This window comes from Falco cherrug, unplaced genomic scaffold (assembly GCF_023634085.1).
Source record: "Falco cherrug isolate bFalChe1 unplaced genomic scaffold, bFalChe1.pri scaffold_129, whole genome shotgun sequence".
Classification (NCBI taxonomy): Eukaryota; Metazoa; Chordata; class Aves; order Falconiformes; family Falconidae; genus Falco; species Falco cherrug.
The window spans coordinates 52,976-75,205 of NW_026599317.1; the positions used below are offsets into that span (position 1 = coordinate 52,976).

Consider the following 22,230-nt stretch of genomic DNA (forward strand, 5'->3'; position numbering starts at 1 on the left):
GGTGAGTTTGGGAAAGAAAGGCAGCCTCCTGCAGGGGATTGAACTGTGCTCACTTGTCCCCTGAGTGTCGCCATGCAGGTTGGGCACCGCACGGGAGGACAGCACCTGGACTAGCAAGGACACCTGCTGGAGAGCGGCCGCTGCATGAGCTTCTGCAGGACACAGAGCCTCTGCGGCTGCCCACAGCTTGCAGGAGGGCAGGGCAAGGGCTGGGACAGGCTGTCCTGGTGGCACACCAGCTCTCGGCAGCCTCCAAGCCACAGCTGCTGGGCCAAAGCCACGGTTCCAGCTGCTGGCTCCCTGCCTGTCCTGCCGCACTACACAGCATCGCGCTGCGGGCAGGACAGAGCAGGGCAGGGCAGGCTCTGGGACCGCTGGCCTGGGGTTCTCCGTTGATGGCGTCTTACTCTGTTTTCCTTTGCAGCAGGAGGGAGCAGCAGCAGCAGCAGGAGGAGGATGGGGCTGCCCTGGCCCTTTGCTCTACGGCGCACCCCGGCCGCTGCCCAGGCACCAGGGCAGGCGGGCTCCGGCTGCAGCAGGGCGCTCTTTGGGCAGCCCCTGGCAGCCCTCTGTGGGGAGGACAACACGCTGCCCCGGCCCATCCAGGTAAGCCAGCCTGGACACGGGGTCCCCAGCCCCCCACTCAGTCCACAGGCAGCGTCCCCTGGCTCCAGGTACTGGGGAATTGGGCTCTCTGCCCATGGCTCACGCTTCTCTGCTCCCAGCCCCTTTGCAGGAGGACAGAGCCCAGCCTGGGGAAGAGCGCTGGCCATGGCCACCGCTGCTGCAGGGCAGCTCCTCAGCCAAGCCACTGTCCTGCATCTCTTGCAGGAGCTGCTGGCTGTCCTGCACCAGGAAGGACCGACGACGGAGGGGATATTCCGCAGAGCTGCCGGCGGCACAGAACTTCGGCAGCTACGCGAGGCCCTGGACCGCGGCACGGAAGTCGATGTGGGAAGCCAGCCTGCACTGCTGCTGGCCGTCATCTTGAAGGTGAGCGCTTCTGAGCTGCAGCTGGAGGAGCTCCTGGCTGGCCTGCAGCGTTCAAAGGCTCACCTGCAGCCCTTGGCATTGCAGGAATTCCTGCGAAGCATCCCCACCAAGCTCCTCGTCATCGACCTCTACGAGGACTGGATGGCAGCCATGGAGAGGGCCAGCAAGCAGGCCAAGGTGGAGGAGCTGAAAGCGTAAGTGTGGGCAGCCGCCGGCCTGTTGAGCAGGGACCGGGAGAGTTCTGGGACCTGCCTGCAAAGGCATGGGTTCCTCAGAAAGCTGTCTTTTCGGGCAGCTGCAAAGCTGTGCAACACGGCTGCTGGCTCCCACCTGCCTGGGGCCAGCTGCAGGGACGGCTGTGGGCACCCTCTGCTTCATCAGCCTTGTCTTCCTCTTCCCTCAGGGTGGCTGACAAGTTGCCTGTGGCCAATCTCCTCCTCCTGAAGCGGCTGATGGCCCTGCTGCAGCACATCGGCCACAACGCAGCCACCAGCAGAATGAGCTGCAGCAACCTGGCCATCTGCATCGGGCCCAACCTGCTGAGCCCACCCAACGAGGACCTGCTCCCGCTGCAGGCCATGCTGGCAGTGACCGAGAAGGTACGCTCTACCCAGCAGCCGGCTGCTGCCTTCCCGGCCCATCGGAGCTTGGCTGTTGAGAGGTCCCTGGCTGCCTCCTCCCTTGAGCCAGGGCTGGTGGGCTGGGTGCCTGGAAGAGCAACCCCCAGCCGCAGCCACCTGCGCAGACAAAGGGTCAGCAGTGGGAAAGGCTGCTTGACATGTCTGCAGGCACCTGGCTTGAGACCAAGGCTTTCATGTCTGCAGGTGAACGTGCTGGTGGAGTTCCTCATTGAAAACTGCGGGGACATCTTTGGGGGGGAGGTGGCCGGCCTCTCCCCTCCATCAGCCGAGGAGGTGCCAGCACCCATGGACAGGCGCACAGGTAGGAGGAGGGGCTGAGGCTTGTCACAGACACTGGGGCTCGGGATGCCAGAAACCTCAACGTTGAGGAGACAAGCGGTGTAGGGCTTGGCTGGGCTTTGCTTGAGATGTTCTTGGCTTCCAAGAAGTCGCGCTGCTGCACGTGCTTTTGCTTTCCAGAGCTGCAGTGCGAAGAGCAAAGTGGCCCTGCAGGCACAGCAGACACCCAGCGTCCGGCAGAAGCCTTTCTGGATGCAGACGCCTCTCTGCTGGACATCGACAGAGGAGCTGGGGGAGACACAGGGGCAGGGCCCAAAGCGGCAGAGGTACGGCAGCTCCACAGACACTGGGACAACATGTCTCAAGTGGGACAGTAATTTCCCAGGAGGCCAAGCAGCCGCTGGGCCTCCTCCTGGCAGCCGCTCTCTTGTGCCTTTGGGGCTCCTCCTCTCCCCCCAGCGTGGTACGTGTTAAGGAAAACTGGAAAGGCTGTTTCTGGAATGCATTTCATGAAGTATGATCTGCTTCATCAAACAAAACATACCTACAAAACACCCACAAAAGGACAGAAGGGAGTAGCTGTCACCTTGAGAGGGCTTTTGCTCAGATCCTATTCCATCGCAGCTTCATCAAGTCTAGGCTGCAGTGGCTGGACTGTCCAAAATGTGCATGATGCAAACCAGCATCTCCTCTGTAGAGCTAAGATGGCAATTTGGCAGTCAGGCCCTCACTACCCCAGGCCCTTACTTGCCACCCGTTACCTCCCACGTTTCTGGTTTAGGCACCTCCAGATTTGCCTCCAGCCACCCCCGAGGGCACGGCAGAGTCCCCGGCATGCCTGCAACAACTGACCAGCCTGCCCCAGGAAACCAGGTAGGAAGAGCTCCCCTTGCCTGACCTGAGAGCTCACTGCAGGGGCTTGGGGCTTTCCCCCTCTCATCACGCTGTGGGGTGGAAAGTTTTTCAGGATCCCACCAGGAGAAGGAAAACTCGAGACAAAGAAAGAGAAAAGAAATCTGGGCAGAGGAGAGGGACAGCACAGCAAAAATAAAACGGAGAAGAGAGGAAATGACTTTGCGGGCCCAAACCTGAGAAAATTCAGGAAGGTGCAGCACGTCAGGAAGGCCAGGTGCGTACCAGGCGCTGCTGCCCATCTTTCCCGAGTCTGAACACGGCCCTAAGTCAGCCCAGCTGGCTGGCAAGGGCCGGCGAGGGCTGGTGCTGAGCAGGGTTTGGGATGAGCCCCACGGCAGCTCCCCAGGGGCTCCCCATCGAGCCCTGCTGCGTGGCACAGGGGCACTGTCAGCATCCCTGCGCACGCACAGCTCCCTAGGGAGGTCACCCCTGGGGAGAAGGCCCCTAGTGGAGGCCAGCAAGAGCTCTCCCTTCTGGGCCATGAGGAATTCCTCAGAAACAGTGTCCTCCAAAGAAGGGGGAACCAAATCCTGCCTCTTCCTGCCTCTGGGGGCTTAGCAGAGCTTTCTGACTCTGTCGTTGCAGGTGCTGACTGACTTTCACCGGCTGAACCGCTGTGACTCCTGGGCCCTCGCAGCTGGTGTTGACAATAAAAGAATCTTTTCCCTCTCCTGACCGTGTCTGCCATCGTGTCTTCCGGAGTGGGGAGCTCTTGTGCTGGGAAGGACCCTCGGGGAGGAGTTTGGGATCATCCCTTGCCCCAGCACCCTTTCCAGCGGGCATCGGGGCTGAGTTGAGGAGCTTTAGGAGGAAAAGCAAAGCACAGAGCCACACAGGAGGGTGGGGTTGGAAGGGACCCGTGGAGGTCCTCTGGGCCAAGCCCTCTGCTCCAGCACGCTCATCTAGAGCAGGTTGCAGAGAACTGTGTGCCCTTGGCCTTTGAAGATCTGCAAGGACAGAGAGCCCACAACCTCCTCGGACAACCTTTGCCAGCATGGGACCACTCTGGGGGGGAACATTTGCCATTTCAATCTCTTCTTTCACTGTACCACATTCCAGAACAGCCATGACATGACCAGCTCAGGCTTGAAACCAAGTGCTGTGGCCGGCCTTCAGGGCCAGCAGGGACTGGGGGCCAGAGGGGAAGTGTTTTAGGGACGGATCGTGGGGGCCGGAGGGAGGGTTTGAGGGACGGACGCCGAGGAAGGCCTCATCCCTGCAGAGATGGCTCAGGCCCAGGGCCTGTCTTAAGGTTCAGTCTTAGTGTTAGGGCTTAAGGTTATATCTTAGGGTTAAGTCTTAGGCTTCATTCTTAGGGTTAGGTTTTAAGGTTAAGTCTTCAGGTTAAGTCTTAAAATTTATCTTAGGGATAAGTCTTTGGGTTAAGTCTTAATATTTAAGTGTTAAGGTTAAGTCTTTAGGTCAAGTCTTAAGGTTAAGTCTTAAAGTTAACTCTTAAGTTTAAGACTTATGGATTGAGTCTTGGGGTTAACTATAAAGTTTAATGCTTAAGTTTAAGTCTTAGGGTTAACCCTTAAGAGTTAAGTCTTGGGGATAAGTCTTAGGGATAACTCTTTGGGTTAAGTCTTAAAATTTAAGTCTTAGGGTTATGACTTTAGGGTCAAGTTTTAAGGTTATGTCTTAGGCTTAATTCTCAGGGTTAAGTCTTAAGGTTGAGCCTTAAGTTTAAGTCATAAGGTTAAGTCTTAGGGTGAAGTCTTAGGGTTAAATCATGAGTGTATATCTTAAGGTTAAGTTTTAAGGTTAAATCTTTAAGGTTAAGCCTTGGGGTTAAGTCTTAATGGTACATCTTAAAGTTAAGTCTTAGCGAATGCTTAATAGTCTTAGGGTTAAATCTCAGGGTTAAGTCTCAAGGTAAAGTGTCAACTTAACTTTAAGGTTAAGTATCAGGGTTAAGTCGTAACGTTGTCTCTTAAGGTTCAATCTTAGTGTTAAGTCTTAAGGTTATATCTTAGGGTTAAACGTTAGGGTTCAGTCTTAGGGTTAAGTTTTAAGGTGAAGTCTTTATGTTAAGCCTTAGGGTTAAGTCTTAAAATTTAAGTCTTAAGCTTAAGTCTTAGGGTTAAGTTTTAGGGTTACGTCTTAATGTTATGTCTTAAATTTAAGTCTTAATTTTAAGTCTTAGGGCTAAGCCTTATGGTTGTCTTAAGTTCAAGTCTTATGTATTGAGCCTTAGAGTTAAGTCTACATCTTAATTCTTAAGTTTAAGTCTTTGAGTTAACTCCTAGAGTTAAGTCTTGGGCATAAGTCTTAGGATTAAGTTTTAAGATTAAGTCTTAGGGTTAAGTCTCAGTGTTAAGTCAGAGGGATGAGTGGTGAATTAATCTTAAAATTTAAGTCTTAGGGTTATGACTTAGGGTTAAGTCTTAAGGTTAAGTCTTAGCGTTAATTCTGAGGGTTAAGTCCTAAAGTTAAGTCTTAAGGTTGAGCCTTAAGTTTAAGTCATAGGGTTAAGTTTTTAGTGTAAATCTTAAGGTTACGTTTTAAGGTTAAGTCTTAGGGTTAAGTCTTGAGGTTAAGTCTTAATGGTACATCTTAAAGATAAGTCTTAGCATTAAGACAGGGTTAAACCTCAGGGTTAAATCGCAAGGTAAAGTCTCAAGGTTAAGTCTCAGGGTTAAGTCGTCAGGTTGTTTCTTAGGGTTCAGTCTTAGGGTTAAGTTTTAAAGTTAAACTATAGGTTAAGTCTTAGGGTTAAGTTTTAAGGTGAAGTCTCAGGATTATGTCTTAGGGTTAAGTCTAGAGTTAAGTCTTAATGTTCTAAGGTGAAGTCTTTGTGTTAAGTCTCAGGGTTTAAGTCTTAAATTTAAGTCTTAAGCTTAAGTCTTAGGGTTAAGTTTTAGGGTTACGTCTTAATGTTATGTCTTAAATTTAAGTCTTAATTTTAAGTCTTAGGGCTAAGTCTTATGGTTGTCTTAAGTTCACGTCTTATGTATTGAGACTTAGAGTTAAGTCTAAATTTTAATTCTTAAGTTTAAGTCTTAGAGTAAACTCCTAGTGTTAAGTCTTAGAGTTAAGTCTTGGGCATAAGTCTTAGGATTAAGTTTTAAGATTAAGTCTTAGGGTTAAGTCTCAGTGTTAAGTCAGAGGGATGAGTGGTGAATTAATCTTAAAATTTAAGTCTTAGGGTTATGACTTAGGGTTAAGTCTTAAGGTTAAGTCTTAGCGTTAATTCTGAGGGTTAAGTCCTAAAGTCAAGTCTTAAGGTTGAGCCTTAAGTTTAAGTCATAGGGTTAAGTCTTAGGGTTCAGTCTTAGGGTTAAGTTTTAAAGTTAAACTTTAGGTTAAGTCTTAGGGTTAAGTCTCAAGATTGTGTCTTAGGGTTAAGTCTAGAGTTAAGTCTTAATGTTCTAAGGTGAAGTCTTAGGGTTAAGTCTTAAATTTAAGTCTTAAGGTTAAGTCTTAAGTTTACATCTTATAGACTGAGTCTTAGGGTTAAATCTGAATTTTAAGTCTTAGGGTTAAGTATTAAGGTTAAGTCTGAGGTTTAAGTCTCAGGGTTAAGTCTTAGGATTTAAGTTTAAGTGTTAAATTTAAGTCTTAATGTTAAGCCTTAGGGTGTAAGTCTTAACATTAACTTTTAAATTTAAGTCTTAAGGTTAAGTCCCAAGTTTAAATCTTAAGGTTAAGTCTTAGGGTTAATGTTAGGGTTAACTCTCAGGGTTAAACCTTAAGGTTGAGTCTTAAGTCTTAGAGATAGGTCTTAGGCTTAAGGCATAGGCTTACGTCATAGGGTTAAGTCTTAAGGTTATGTCTTAAAATTCAGACTTAGGGTTAGGTCATACCTAACATAGGGTTAGGTAATGACTAGAAATTCAAAAACAGCCATGCTATTGCCCATGTTCCAGAAACACGTCTGTTCTGGCTGTTGCAAAGGCCCCAGCAATGTCCATAACTTACAGCCAATTAAATTCTTCTGTAAAAATTGTGTTAGGTTCCAATGAAGAATTAACGGGTCGTATGAAAAATGGTAAACAGCTTCTGAAGTGCTGCTTCTTTGTGTCTTGCAGATGAGTAATACTGCAGCATCACACTGAGGCCAATAAGGTGCTCCCCTTCCATCTTCCCAAGCTGGGAACTACTCTCTACAGGATAGTATCAAAGTATACGCACATTTTAAAGTTAGGATAAACACTCTGAATTATTAACAATTAATGTTTTGCTCATATTACAGCAGTTATCCAGCTAGAGAGCACAGTGTAAGGTTTACAACCACTATTTCACAAGAAAGTACATCTAAACATACCTTAATAAGCTGGGCCAGAGAAAGAGATGCGGAAGAGTCGCCAATCTATTCAGAAAAATTAAACACATGTTCAAGTTCTGCATACAATCAGAACATAGCAAGAGTTCACCCCTACTGCTGTATGAAAGCCTGCGCTATAGCCTCTGAGCATCACTGAAAGAGCCACCTCCAAGCCAGTGGAATTTGTATTTGTTCAAAACAAAGTCCAAACCTTAAACAGCTTTACGTATGCCTACGTTGTTAATGGGAAGAAACTAAAGTAACCAACCCCTCCTGAGATCAATCTATCGCTCAGGATACCTCAGAGGGGGACCCTTGCCAAATGCTCACAACTGCTTAAAAGACGGAGGGTTAAGGAAGCTGTCCATTTTCAGCTCAAAAGGATCTAAAAAAAATATTTCCGTTTATTTGAGAAGGAAGTGTCACTACAGGAAACATTGCCAGTGCAGTTTATAAATTAATCAGTTAATAGCTCAACATTTTCTAAATGCACACAGGCACGGTTCATGAGCGCAGCATAGTTTTTGCGCTGTCTTTCATTTACTTTCATTAGACCCCAAGTTCATGAATTTCTAGGTTAAGTTATCCTAAGAGCTTACAAAGTGATCAGATCCCGTGACCTAGAGCTCGTGTAATGCCTCACACCATTCGAGTGAAGAAAAAGCAGTTATACTTACAGATGAAAACCAAACACCACCACAAAGTAATGTTTGTACTATGAGGGCTATTTTGAAATGCATTGTTGCACGTAGCATTCCACCCAAGGGCCAAATGGAGATCTAGGCCATCACTAGTCAAGTATCTCCTCGCGTTACTTATTCATGTCTTAGCAGCAGAACGACAGTGTTTTCTGAACTGAAGAAAAATGCTGCCCCTTTTCCAAATGTAAATTCAAAGTGGTGGTGTACTGAAGGGTGGCACCAAGTTCAGTGGTGCAAACCTTGAACCTGCAAGCTCTAAAAATGAGCCCACATTATCTGTACAACACACAGTCATACAAGAAATGTTCTAGCCTATTCAGTACGAAATGCAATGCGTTACTAGGCACAAATACCACTGCTCACATTAGCACCGTGCAAAAGTTGGCATTGCTCAGTTTTCACTATGCTGAATCAAATACATTGGATTTACAGCATACACTGTGTTTCACTGGAAAGTATGTTTTTATATATATATTACAAATATTATATATAAAACATTTATATTTTATATATATAAAAGAATTAGTACAAGGCTACATTTCTTAGGCTTAGGTGCAGCATGTAGAAAAAAGTTTCAGCTTGTGTTTTTACATACCTCTTTTGATGTTCTACTCGCTGGCTCAGTTTGACTTCTAGAAGAAGAAAGAAAGATGATCAGAACTTAAAATAAAGCACTCGTAACCAACATAAAGCCGTGAAAACAGTTTATAAAACCTGAGCACCAAAACACCGTGTTCTGATAGTCTTATGAATATGGAAATTTATTTCTATACATAAAGTGTGCTCTCCTGGTACATTCAGTGCAACTGAAATAAAACCCCAAATCCCATTCCTTCTTTGTCCCCAATTACTCTAAGATACAGAATACAGCAGTGCAAGAAGAAGTCCTCACATATTTTCTTTCTTCTCTCTAAGTCTCAAAACGATGAAGACTGTGCTACACTTTTCTGTTCTTAAATAGTCAGCCATCCAAATATGAAGGCACCTTCAGGCAATCTGTATAGCCCCACTATCACAAACAGGTACCAGATAGAGCACTTTGGTTTCTACACTCCCCTGACAAAACAAGAACAGGTGTCTGTAGAAAAGTGCTTCTTTGTGGAGGCCCAAGCACTGTGTTCAGGTACCCACCATCCTCTAGCCTAAAGTGACTACCAATAGCAGTAGAAACATCACCTGAAAGCAGTTCCAAGGATTTTCTGTGGTCGAGGAGGCCTGTGTTAAAAAAATAAGGAAAAAAGCCTGGATTACCAGAATTTGCTTTAAGATCATCTTGAACATGCTACAATATTTTAGGAAACACTTATGGCACACAAGCCCTTGCCGAGATTCCACATACTCATTGGTCTGTACCTGCATGCTACTCATGAATCACACATGCAACCGTCCATCAGTTAACAAACAATTCATACATCATCCAAAGCGTCCCACGAGCAGAGGCAACCCAAAGGCTGCTGTGCAAGTCCTGCACAAATAGAAAGGCTCATACTTCCTGCCACTGCTACACCACCACCAGGCTCGCAAGTACAGCCACGTACCTCCTGAACATGAGGAAGTGCGAGGAAATGCTTTAGATTACCACACCATGGTTTCTCCATCCACTTGCCTTGAGGAAGATACTACAAGGTGACTAACGCATTTCTGAAGGCCTCTCCACCGTGACACCATGCGTTCATCATTCCCAAACACTAACGACTCTACCAGTTGTTTCCACAATGTTTCCAGCTGAAGGAAGAGAAAGCTAACCTGCCCGATCCATTTGCAACTTTAGGAGAGCAGCGGCATACATCCCTGATCCCCACGGGCAGGTATTTCTTGGATCTTTGATGCTAGGGGCACCTAGCCTCTCATTTTAGGGCAGCATTCCAACACCAGGAGAGGGTGCCATCCAACCAGAAACCGAGGCGATATTGACAAGACAGCACTAAGCATCCCCATCTAAATTAACCCCCCAAACCAGGCCATGTTTAGAAGCACAGTGCTGTGGCATCCAGAAAGCCTTGGCAGCGCCTGAAAGCACTGCAACACCTACTGCAGTAATATGCCCAAAGCTTACAGGAGAGCCACATAAATTCAGGGGGTTTTGCTTGCAGATGCTTCATGGGTACTAGGATGCTGCGGTACTGTTTGTTTGAGACACGCTGTAACTCGCCAGTACACTTTATGTATTGAGAACTAACATTAGAAAGACATGGCAAAACCACAAGTCAATAATATCTACTAATGGTGGAGGAGAGGTCTGTCTTGAAAAAGCCTTGAAAACATGACCATTCAAACCATGCTGATGCAGCTGATACAGAACTGGACTGGACGAATACATCGATGACAGCGATAATGCTGTAGTCAGGCTTACATTTGAGTATCTGCAATTGTAATCAGATTCTCTGTCCTCCATAAATCTGAGGAATACAGCAGTAATACCTGGAGCACAGAGAGCAGCTTAGGCTGAAAACAAACTTAGAAAGGTAACTACTAACATTTGGGAATGTGCTCAACTGCTTTCTGAGCTTCAGGTTTGGAAAAGATCAACTGTTCCTTCACCGTCCTGGCACAAAAGGCAATACGCTTTAGGATGTTGTTCTTTTTCTCTTGCCCGACATAGACATTGTCTTTAGGAATCTAATAGGAAGCACTTAAGAATGAAACTTCTTGTTTGCATGGTTTGCCAGCTGGCCACTCTCAGTCCTTCCTCTGGAGACAGCATGCAGCCCACACACACACACCCCCCTTTGGGGTGTAAGAATACCCTGCCCCCCTCCCCCAGACAAAGGAAGCAGTCAAACACGGAGACTCGGACTGCTGGCAGATGGGAACAAATCACCGGTTCACACTGCAATGTGTCTCTCCGTTTACTCTAAAAGCACTAAAAGCAAAAGCATACAATAAGGAATCTCTCTGCATAGAGGAAACAGGATGGAGAACTTGACTCTCAGAAAAACCAAGCCCAAGAACAAACCCAATTCAAACGTCTGAACAGTTACCACTGTTGGAGCTTGAATGCCACGTCCCAGCAGGCTGAAAAATCTAAGTCTGCTTTGGGACAGACACCTTCAAATCTGCCCTGTCACAACACAATTTAACAGCAGCTTTAACAAGAAAGATACAACCTGAATGCCTCCGTAAACTAACCGCCACAAAGAAGGTGAACGCACTGAAACCCCTCCCAAAGAACACAACGTGTTATGGCTACTTACCCAAGGTCTGTTTTGCCGGTAGCTTTAACTCCTCTGACGGGGACTCCCCTAACAGTTACCGATGAGTTCCCCGGAATCAGGGCATTATCATCTGTGTATTCTGGAAACAACATCAATACAGAGAAAGCATCAGTCAGTTTGTAAGAGTGATATTGACATGTCGTGACGTAGCACTTCAGGGAATCCCTTTACAGATACAAACCCAACATTTTACACACAGCGTCATGCTTTTATCGTCTCAGGTTACCTTTCCAGAAATCTTCAGGTCTGATAGTCAAACACAAGCAGCAAAATCTTTTCCATTTTTTTGGAATCGTTTCAATGCCAACAGCAAAATGGTCTCTAAAGTCACTAAAGCAGAGTCTGCTAAAGCATGAGGTTCTTTCCTGATCTCACTTACATTGCTTTTGCTCCTGTTAGCTTACAAAACCCTAGAACATGTCTCTATAACAGCGAGCACGGAAGAGGACACCCCCACCCTGCCTCCCACCTTTTCAAACACATCCCAACCATCCATTTTGCCTTCCCACCATCTTCAAAGAGAGTCCACCATCTCTTTCTTTTTTTTTCCCCCAGTGATGTTTAAAATCCTGTTTACTTTAAGCTTCTATTAGCATTGCTGCTATTAAGAGATTTCCGTGATCACGCGGCCCCGAAAAATCTGAACAAGTTGGCCATCTTCACTCAAGGTTCACTGAAGGGTCTTTCCAAGATCACGTCACCATTTAGTCAGGACTCCTGCACCAAGTTATAAAACCCACGACCGTATCTCCACAGGGAAGATCTCCGAGAACCCCCTTTAGGCAGAACATCCTGGCCGAGTTCTTTCCTTCATCTTCTGAAGGTGACTTTAAGCACGTAGAGGCTGTTCAATAAAAACGGAAATTCACGGTTGTGTGTAAAACCCCAAAATCTCGCATACATGTGTATGACACTGAAATGTATTCCTTAGCTTTGCTCTGACAACCACTGGGGGATTTTTGCCTTTTCACAGGGAAGACACCCTTACAGAAGTTCCACTAAGTATCTGTGTCACAACCTGTACATCTGCCTCTACCTGCATGTCTATCTCTACCGCCGTATGACACGCGATCCCGTAACACCCCCAAGACCCCTAACACCGTGCTGTTAAGTCTCCTCACAGATACTCTCCTGAACATACTTTACCTATCTGCAGGTAAACAGCGTGCTTAGGTCCAACCACTTGAAAGGCTAGGGCCAAAGTTACAGTTACCGCAGCAGACATGTTATTCTGTTTAAGTTTTAATACATCAAACAGGAAGAGGGAAAAAACCTATGAGTACACACTGTAAAGAAAAGACTGTTGTGAGAATGTCACAGAACCACAGGAAAAAAAAAAGAAAAAAACCAAAACAAAACACCCGATAAAATTTGAATGTTTAAGGAATGGCAACGGTTTCCAAGTCTTTTTATTTCTGTCATATCCCAAAGTCTTTAATCACATGCAAGCTTTGCCAGATGGTAGATTACCAAACTGAAACAGCACGCTAAGTAATACGAAACCATTACCGTCTCTGAGAATCAAGCACCATTTCTGAGATTCAAAAGAACTTAGGGCTTCTCGAAGAACATTTCTAGGTATATTCACCATAAGTGATCTGCCATAAAACTTCAGTATTGCCCTGACACCGTTTAACACGCAGTACCAGGAAAAAAATGCACCGTTTGAAAGAAACGAAGAAATGATGCTCAATAACATCTGAATGAAAATGTCTTTGGTGTAGCAAAGAAGCTGTATTAGCAAGAAATGCCAAGTATACTTGAGACAGAACACCCGTCTACAAGATGGCTTTCCAGGGTCTGCATAGATTCTCACTCACAGATACACTCTTGATCCAAAACGTTGCTACTGAGCAGTTTCTGCAGCAGCCAAGCGCCACTTTGGCAATGCGGTGGAGTAAAAGTAGTTGAAGACAAATTTCAGTCACCAAACCCACTTTTTTCCCCTTCCAATTAGCCATCCACTCCTTTTCTATCACGTTCAGCCTTCTCTGCCGGGTTTCAAAGAAATCTGGCAGGTTTGTGATTACAAGGCATTGTCCCACATTTCCTTATCGTTTTACCTAGAAGGGTTCCCAGAAACCAAACCTCTTCCATGCGCGGTGCCGCACATCGACCCCGTACGCTGCTGTGCCTGGCTGCGCACACAGCCCTCACGCCAGCTGCCAGCGCACAACCACGGAAGAGCAGCTCTGAGGCCCCAGCACGAGTCACCGCTGCCGGCCGCGGCCCAATCGCCTCACTGGCCACCTGCGCCACCGCCAGCCGGCCGGTCCCCGCATCCCGCGCCCGCCGCCCCCACGCGCCTTCCATGGTCTAGGCGTTGGTGACCTGCAGGTCGCAGTGAGTGGCCTTCAGCCTCTCGCGGCCTGATCTGGCGCCTGAGGTCCTGTCACCGCCAGGCTTTCAATACCTGCTCTCCCCTCCTGTCACCCCCCAGGCTGTCCCCAGCAGCTGTCCTCTCCTGTACCCCCCCCCCAGGCCTGTCCCCACCTACTGTCCCCTCCTGTCACCCTCCAGGCTGCCATTGCCTGCTGTCCCCTCCTGTCACCCCCGGGCTGTCACTACCTGGTGGCATAAGCTACATAAGATAACAAGACAATAAGAAAAAAAAAAAACCAAACCGAAAACCTGCTTTGGTGAACACCAAAACACCCATGACTTTCTCAGGCTCTTCACTACCCCACATGTGAGTCAAGGGACAGGGTCTCCCACAGGCTCTTTTGCGGGCACTTCCTGAAGACACCCCCATCCCCCAACCCCCACCCCACCCTGCTTTTCTACAAGTGCACAAAGAGGTTAAGAAGAGTTTCATGTCTAAGTTAAAGGAGGCAGTTTCTGAAATTAGCTTAGGTGAAAAAAGCAAGGTGGTGTATTCATGGATTTTCTCCTCTGCAAAGCCATGAAGAAAACATGAACCGCACTCCCCAAAGGCAAAGGAGCAAACTGAGGGAGAGCAGCTCACTGGCGCCTTTCAGAGCTTCAACAGTCTGGAGGAACGGGAAAAAAACCCATGCAAAGATAAAGAGCAGCCAAGATGCACTTTTATAAAATGCACATTGGGGCCTGTTCCAGATCTCAGAATGACTTTCAGTATTGCTTTGCATGACTATTAGACCAAGGCCTAAAGTGGCGTGCTAGCTTCTGCTTGCCGGGGCACGGTAAGATCACTCAAACGAGCGACAAGGTAACAAGTAAACACCAGAGGCAATAGCGGAGCTTACCGTTTCCCTCCACTGGTGACCAGCTGTACATAAACCAGCTTAACCAGCCTCCCTAAGGGTGGCTCTAAAGTCGCTGAAAAGGAAAAAAAAGAAGGTAAGTGCTTAGCCTGAAATGCAAAGGCACCATCTTGGCTCCCAGGCAGGTGGCACAGATGGCCCAACAGGGTCATGTCCCCACCTTCCAGGGAAGATAAAAAAAGCGCAGGACGTCTTAGTGGGGTGGGTTTGTTGCATCCTTTCCGTTTGCTGAAAGCCTGAGGAAGGATGTATTCCACGGTAGGACCGGTGGCACTTTAGACCTGAGGTTAAAAAAGTGCTGCACTTCAGTGACGCTCCCCAAGCTGCTTTCACCACCAAACAGAAAAAGATTTGCTTTCTCCAGTATGGTGGGAATGATACCATAAAGTCGGTCAGGGAGAAAAACCCTCTAAGACTTGCTTGCAAGTTTCAGAAGGCCGGCATTCTTTATGGCAGTGCTGGGAGCACGGGGGAATGTTTCCTCTGAGCGTGCTCACCCAGTTCCTCGAGGGCACGCACTATGGACAGCAGAGCACTTGCACACTCATAGCGCATTACACATGCATTTTCAGTCAGGCACGGGATGGGTTACAAGTTGCTTGCTTTAATGCAAACGAGCACACACCCTCAGACAGCACTGCTGAGGTTTTTTACTAGCTCCCCGTGCTCCCCAAGCGGGGCCTTGCCCTCTCTCGGGGGGCTATCTGAGTCAGAGGTCACGATCTCCCCCCACAACAATTACCTTTGTCCGAATTCCAACCAACATTCTGCGGATCGCAGCACTCTTATCGGCTTGTCTCCTCCTGCGACCACAACGTCCTCACCCAGAGGCTCTTTCTGCATCACTGAAGAGAACGCAGATCTTTTCCCCATCCATTCTTTGTTCCCCATCCTTCTCAAGGCTGACTCCCTGCATGAGAGGTCCCTTAATTCGTCACTTCTAACAGCTTTAGAGAGTCAGCTTGGCCTAACCTTTGTGCGCAGGTGTGTTTAACGTAGAGCTACACAGCAAATCAGAGCGTGGTAACCGGGGAGCTCAGACATCTTGTCCCTTTGCCGAGCCAGCAGCCTTCCCTTAACAGAATCCCTGGACATAAACGTATACACAGTGGAATCTATACAGTGGCATCAAACGTCCCGCCAGACACCACAACCTCTGTCCCTGGCATGGCCCAACTGCCCAGCACCACCAGACCACTCTGGCCCAAACACCATAAGGCAATGGTTCCCACCTGACAACAGCAAGTCGAGGAACATTTTTTTTTTTTTCCTAAATAGAGAGAGTTTTACTTCGTATGCTGCCGACTACATCAAATTATGTTTTGCTGGCTGACTGGATAGACAGCAAAGCTGAACTCCACATCAAATATAATCAAATCTATCAAGTATATCACATAATGGAATATATCAAATGCAGTTTCTTATATTGCAATAAAAGAAAATAGCATGCAATATGATAAAAGGAACCAGTGGCAGTTACTGTGAGCGATATGATAAAAGAGCAACAGGAGCGAAGCATCCATTTGTTATCCCAAAGTGTTAACGTGACTAAGGAAAGGAGACATCACCAATTAACACCCCAACAACACCCAGGCCCACCCTTCGGCTGGGAGCCCCCTTGCAGCCAGTGCCAGGAGTCCCTCGGGAGCTGGGAAATTCCCCTGGAGAAGGTACCAGGAAGGAATTCTCTTGCTGCTTCTCACCCTGCCCTGGCAGCCATGTGAGGCACAGCACAAGAGTTCTGCTCCCTGCTTTCTCTGGTGAGAAAATTGACACAGCACTTTTGAACTCATGGCCTGGGAAACCATGAACCAAAAAACATGGCCTGGGGAAGTGCAGGGCTGCTCCCCTGGAGAGGGTTCCAGAAGGAATTTTATTGCTACTTCTCACCATGTCCTTGCAGCCACGTCAGGCACAGCAGAGAAGTTGTGCACCCTGCTCTCTGTGGGGAGAAACTGGACACCTTTACACTGGCAATAATGCACAGCCCAAAAAACTCACCTTGACAAAGTGCAGCCCTGCTCCCCTGGAGAAGGTGGCAGGAAGGAATTCTCTTGCTGCTTCTCACCCTGCCCTGGCAGCCATGTCAGGCACAGCACAAATGTTCTGCTCCCTGCTTTCTGTGGTCAGAAAATGGACCCCTCACCTTTGAAATTGCGCAGAGCCCAAAAACCTCACCTTGGCAAACTGCAGCACTGCTCCCCTGGAGAAGGTGGCAGGAAGGAATTCTCTTGCTGCTTCTCACCCTGCCCTGGCAGCCATGTCAGGCACAGCACAAAAGTGCTGCTCCCTGCTTTCCGTGGTGAGCAAAAATTAATCCCTCAGCGGTGCAGTCGTTAAGATCCAAAAAAAGTCCCTTTGGCAAAGTACAGCACTCCTCCCATAAAGAAGGTTCCAGGAAGGAATTCTCTTGCTGTTCTCACCCTGCCCTGGCAGCCATGTGAGGCACAGCACAAAAGTTCACCTCCCTACTTCCTGTGGTGAGAAATTTGACCCAAACATTTTGCACTCATGCAGAACCAGTGCTCACTTTGTGAAAGGGCAGCACTGCTCCCCTGGAGAAGGGGCCAGGAAGGAATCCTCTTGCTGTTTCTCACCCTGCCCTGGCACCCATGTGAGGAGCAGCACAGCACAAAAGTTCTGCTCCCTGCTTTCTGTGGTGAGCAAAACTGACCCTTCAGAGCTGCAGACCTTAAGAGCCAAAAAAAAATACATCTTGGGAAAGGGCAGCACTGTTCCCCTGGAGCAGGTGCCAGGAAGGAATTTTCTTGCTGTTTCTCACTCTGTCCTTGCAGCCATGTGAGGCACAGCACAAATGTTCTGCTCCCTAATAGCTGTGTTCTGAAAATGAACCCCTCACATTTGCAATCGTATAGAGCCAAAAAACCCCTCACCTTGACAAGTGCAGCACTGCTCCCCTGGAGAAGGTTCCAGGAAGAAACTCACTTGCTGTTTCTCACCGTGCCCTGGCCGCCATGTGAGGCACAGCAGAAAAGTGCTGCTCCCTGCTTTCTGAAGTTGGCAAAATTGACCGTTTATAGTTCTACTCATGTAGAGACAGGACTTTCTTATTCAAAAGCAAAACCCAAAAAGCCACGTAGCCGTGGGAAACCCTTTATCCTTCCGTGTGGCTGGTGACTTCCCATGGCTCTTCCGCAAGGCAGGAGAAACAACCATGAATTTGGAAGCCCACGTAAATTCAAGTACACTTAGTCCTCTGACAGTCACTACTTATGGGCCAGCAGTCCTCTCACCCCTCCACAGATCTGCCTCTTAGTCCTCTAGCAGTCATCCTCCATGGAGGGACCACAAGTCCTCCATACCTACCTACCAACTCACCAGAAATGAGTCAGACCACACCAGAAGTGACACTGCCTGACCTGCAGGAGATATACTAGGCCTGTAACGATGGTTTCAAGACAGAAAAAAACACCACCGTCCACCAGCACAGCAGAAAAACAACCAGAAGAAACTTGGTACACAAACCAGAGGCCCCCATGCAAACCCTACAAAGGCAAAATAGCTGAAAAAAGGCACTCTCCACACAAAAAAAAATATCACCACACAGAACACATGATAAAAATGCCATAACCCCAGGAACACAGGGCCAACAAACACAGGTTCTGTCCATAACAATAACACACTTTGACACTAACTCGCCTGACCTCTGGCACACCATAACCTTGTTGCCCCCAAACCACAGCACACTGTAGCCCTAAGGCAACACAAAATGGAACGCAAAGTCCCTGAAGATCTCCGCCAGGGCAAAAGCAAAGCACAGAGCCACACGGGAGGGTGGGGTTGGAAGGGACCCGTGGAGGTCCTCTGGGCCAAGCCCTCTGCTCCATCACGCTCACCTAGAGCAGGTCGCAGAGAAATGTGTGCCCTTGGCCTTTGAAGATCTGCAAGGACAGAGGCTGCACACCCTCCTTGGACAACCTCTGCCAGCATTTGACCGCTCTGGGGGGGAAAATTTGCCATTTCTATCTCTCATTTCACTGTACCACATTCCAGAACAGCCATGACATTACAAGCTCAGGCTTGAAAGCCAGTGCTGTGGCTGGCCTGAAATTCTGTCCCCGTATTTTTCATCCACTGGTAGCTAAAGGAGGACAAACAAGGATTTCTTTCAAAGGAGAACTTCTCTTTTCCTCTGTCCTACTTCTCTACCAGTGATCTGGATTCTGAGTGCTGTGCCACTGTCCTAATGGCCTGGAGAGGGATACTTCTTGTAGGACAGGGAGGAGGTGACAGTGGAGATCATCAGGCTGGGGAAGCTGAAGGAAAACGCAAGCAACTGGAGTTGCCTGGAGCAAGAGTGGCCAGCTTCAGAGCTAGGTCACCTCGTGTCCTCAGCTCCCATGCAGGAGCTGAACCACACACATGGACTGCAAAGCAGTGTGGCCCATAGAAGAAAATCTGCTTTTGGCTCGGGATCGCCCAGGGGCATTTAACTGCAATTCCGCCCTTGTCAGCAGGAAGGAAACATGCCCTGCAAGCACACACTGAGGCATGACACCTTCACCGGGGCTAAAGGGTACCTCAGGAGACCAACATGGGACCCCCCAGGGGCACCTGGATTGCTGGCTGGAGGATGGGTAGGTCAAAGGACCCTGATGGGAGCCCTGCAGGCTCCATACATTGGACCAACGGGCACCTTCCCTTGTCACACAGAGCATCCTCTCGGATGCTCTGGACAGTTTCTGGTAGATCTCTGGAGAAGAGCTTCCCCCCAGCCCTCTCCCATGGGCTTGCTCACCCCCGGTGCCCTTCCCAAGCACAGCCCCAGCAGGTGGATGCAACCGGCGTTGCAGGGAAGAGCAAGCAGCAGGCACACAGTCAGCACTGCAGGAAAGCTGGGACCCCAGACACCCACCCAGCCTCCCCAATCCCAGCCTGGCCCACAAGAGTGCCTTTATATCCCTTTCCCAGAAGTGCTGAATTCCCCTTCCAGCATTAGCCACTGGACCCACGCTGCTTCTTGCTGCAGTGTACAACAGCCAGCAGAGAACTTGCTACATGTCTCTGATGTCCTGCATTTTTCCTGAAAAGGGCGGGTGTGTAACTCTCTGCATCGCTTCTATTTGAAGCAAGGCATTGCTTAGGGTCAACAGTGAAACCAGACACGGGCCATCAAAAGCTGGCTACGGGTCCCTTCTTTGCCATGGTCATGGCCTACCCCACAAACTCGCCCCTGGCCGTGTTGGCCACCGGCTGGGTGAAGGTCATGGCTAACAGGGCAGGGGCTCCCGGGTGGTGCTCATCCAGCCCTGATCGCCAAGGGTGAAGCCTTAGCACCCAGGTGGGATAAAGCCTTCCCAAGCAAGGGTGGTGCTCCAGGGGCACCACAATTCCTGCCGAAGCTCACCACACCTTTCATTTCCCTGTGGCGCCTGGCAGGACCCGAGCGGCTCTTTACTGCTGCTAGTCCCCCCGTCTTTTGGTAAAAATGGAAGTTTTTCCTCGCGGTGGGCCTGCTCCAATTCCAGCGCCTTGGGGCCTGAGGCCTAGCACGGCCTGTGTGCCAGAGGCCTTCCAACGGCTAGGCCGGCCTCCACCAAGAGGAGTCTGCCTCTAGCCACAATGGTCATCTCTAGGAAAAACAGCTTCTTTTATTGAGCGGGACCCTGTCAAAAAGCCAGGTGAAAGCGCTGGCCGCAGGCGCAGGGAGGTGGCCCTTGCCCCCTGCCCTGTCCTGCTCGGGGCTCCCCCGGGCAAGGCAGGGCCGGCCATACTGGAGAGGGCCCCAGCCCCGCCCCCGCAGGCCCCGCCCACTTTCCGTTGGGCTCAGACCGTTGGTCACGGGGAGCCCACGGCCACCACAGGCAGCAGGGCAGAGCTGTGCTGGCACGCAGCGGCGCTGGCAGGAGGCAGCCTCTGGCCCAGCAGCGCTGCCACAGCACCAGCACCCCGCTTCCCAGCCTCCCCGTCGCCGGCTGGGCCCCCTCCTCGCTGCACGGCCAGGGCCCTCCTCTCCCGGGCAGGATGGGCCAGGCCAGCTGCTGCTGCAGCTCCAGGTGGGCTCCCCCCGGGCTCGGGGACACGCGGGCACAGCTGGGCCACGCAGCACTGACGTTGCTCATGCCCGCCGCTCTCTGCTCTGCAGGGAGGCTCTCAGCGACGCCGAGCCGGTGCTGAGCGCAGACGTGCGGCTGACCCGGGGCCGCAAGAGGAGCGAGAGGCGCCTGCTCCTCCTCCACAAGGAACTGGTGGTCGCCAAGTTGCGGTAAGACCCTCAGAGCCCAGATCCTTCCCCCCAGCCCCGGCCCAGGGACACCCTGGCACCAGCCCCAGGCCCCGGCCCCTCGGTGCTGGAGGCACCAACGTCCGTCCCAAGGGCAGGTGGGGGACAGGGCTCTGCGCGTGGGGACCCAGCCCAAGGAGCCCCCCTCCAGCTCAGGGCCGGCTTCTGCTCTCTGCAGACATGGCACCAGCCTGCGCCCACAGCTCTGCCTGGCCCTGGACCAGCTGTGGGTGCTCAGCAGCGGGAAGGAGGCTGCGGGGCAGGAGGGACAGGAGGAGGAGGAGCAAGGCACCGATGAGGACAGCACCTCTGTCATCCTCGCCTGGCCCACCGGCTCCTGCATTGCCACTTTTGGGTGAGTCGTGGTCGGGCAGGAGAGCTTCCCAGCCGTGCCCACGCCATCCCGTGAAGACTGGCCTCTGCCTTGCGTGCAGAGCCTGGGCAGGGAGCAGGCAGCTCGGTGGCAGGGAGGGAGGGATGGGGGATGTTTCCCCATCCTGCATCCCCTCGTCACCTTTTGGCCCCCAGAAGGGAAGGGCAAATACAGCTGCTCAGGCAGGACAGAGCGACCCAGGGCTTTGACAGCGCCTCTGTCCTGCCCCACGGGGCAGGGCTGTGCAGGCCCCCACCTTTGCCCAGGGCTGGGGGCAGCAGGGCCTGACGCTGTCTCTCCTCTCTTTCTGCAGCTCCCAGGCACTGAAGGAGCTGTGGGTGGCCACGCTGCTGGGGTAAGCCGGGGGGGCGTGCTCCAGGAGAAGCTGGGCCCACGGGGGAACACAGCCCCCAGCTGGGGAAGGTGCCCCTGGGGCTGCAGGCAGCTCTCGCGCACAGCTGCCTGACAAGAGACAAGAGACGGCTTGGGGCTCACCCAGCTCTCTCCCTCTCCCTTCCCGGTGCACAGGACACCAGAAGGACGCACGGGAGCCCGCGTCACCCGCCTAACATCCATCAAGCTCCTGGAGAAGGAGCTGAGCCGCCGCCACGCCGTGAGTGTCTCTCTGCTCTGGGCCCTGTCCCCAAGCACTGCTCCTGCAGCCGAGCAGCAGACCCATGGCTGCTCACCTTCTTCCCCTCCTTCTCTCCCGCCCAGTGGAGGACAGTGCGTGCCAGGAGCCTGGAGAGGCTGATGGAGGCACAGGCAGAGGTGAGAATGGCTGCCTTGCACCCATCTCTGGCTGTGCTGGGATGTGCAGCCAGTGGGGTGACCATGTGCAGGAGGGCGGGGGTTCCCACAGTACCACTCCGCAGCAGAGGGGGTTGGGGAGACACCAGGAACGCTGGTACGTACTGGCTGGCTGGCGGAGCTGGGACGAAACCTGCCGCACGGGGCAGAGAGCCTGGGAGGCCAGAGGGTCCCAGCTCTGCCATGCTCAGGCTGCTGGTGCCGGGGGGCAGCTCGCCGCTGGCCCTTTCTGCTGCGGGGCTGCTCTCCAAGCGCAGCCCGATTCTTGGTTCTTGCAGGCTCATCCCAAGCAAGGGCCTGCGACGGCCCCATCTGCAAACGCAGGGGGACTTTGCCACGAGCCAGGTGAGTTTGGGAAAGAAAGGCAGCCTCCTGCAGTGGATTGAACTGTGCTCACTTGTCCCCTGAGTGTCGCCATGCAGGTTGGGCACCGCACGGGAGGACAGCACCTGGACTAGCAAGGACACCTGCTGGAGAGCGGCCGCTGCATGAGCTTCTGCAGGACACAGAGCCTCTGCGGCTGCCCACAGCTTGCAGGAGGGCAGGGCAA

At 50.7% G+C, this 22,230-nt stretch overlaps 1 protein-coding gene across 1 annotated transcript; it reads left to right on the forward strand.

Annotated features, from left to right (window-relative positions):
- Window positions 1-229: 229 nt before the first annotated feature.
- On the forward strand, window positions 230-20,483 carry LOC129735039 (T-cell activation Rho GTPase-activating protein-like). The gene is made up of 6 exons (XM_055700418.1): window positions 230-606; window positions 832-993; window positions 1,078-1,187; window positions 1,397-1,532; window positions 18,732-18,790; window positions 20,360-20,483. The coding sequence occupies exons 1-6, from the start codon at window positions 457-459 to the stop codon at window positions 20,481-20,483; spliced, it is 741 nt and encodes a 246-aa protein (XP_055556393.1). The 5' UTR covers window positions 230-456.
- The last annotated feature ends 1,747 nt before the right edge of the window (window positions 20,484-22,230 follow it).

What these genes read in the sequence shown, in the direction of transcription:
- LOC129735039 (XM_055700418.1), top strand. Translation starts at nt 457, where the DNA reads ATGGGGCTGCCCTGGCCCTTTGCTCTACGGCGCACCCCGGCCGCTGCC. An exon ending in CGCTGCCCCGGCCCATCCAG is followed by an intron (nt 607 to 831) that starts GTAAGCCAGCCT and finishes CATCTCTTGCAG; the next exon opens with GAGCTGCTGGCTGTCCTGCA. An exon ending in ACCTTCACCGGGGCTAAAGG is followed by an intron (nt 18,791 to 20,359) that starts GTACCTCAGGAG and finishes TCTGCTCTGCAG; the next exon opens with GGAGGCTCTCAGCGACGCCG.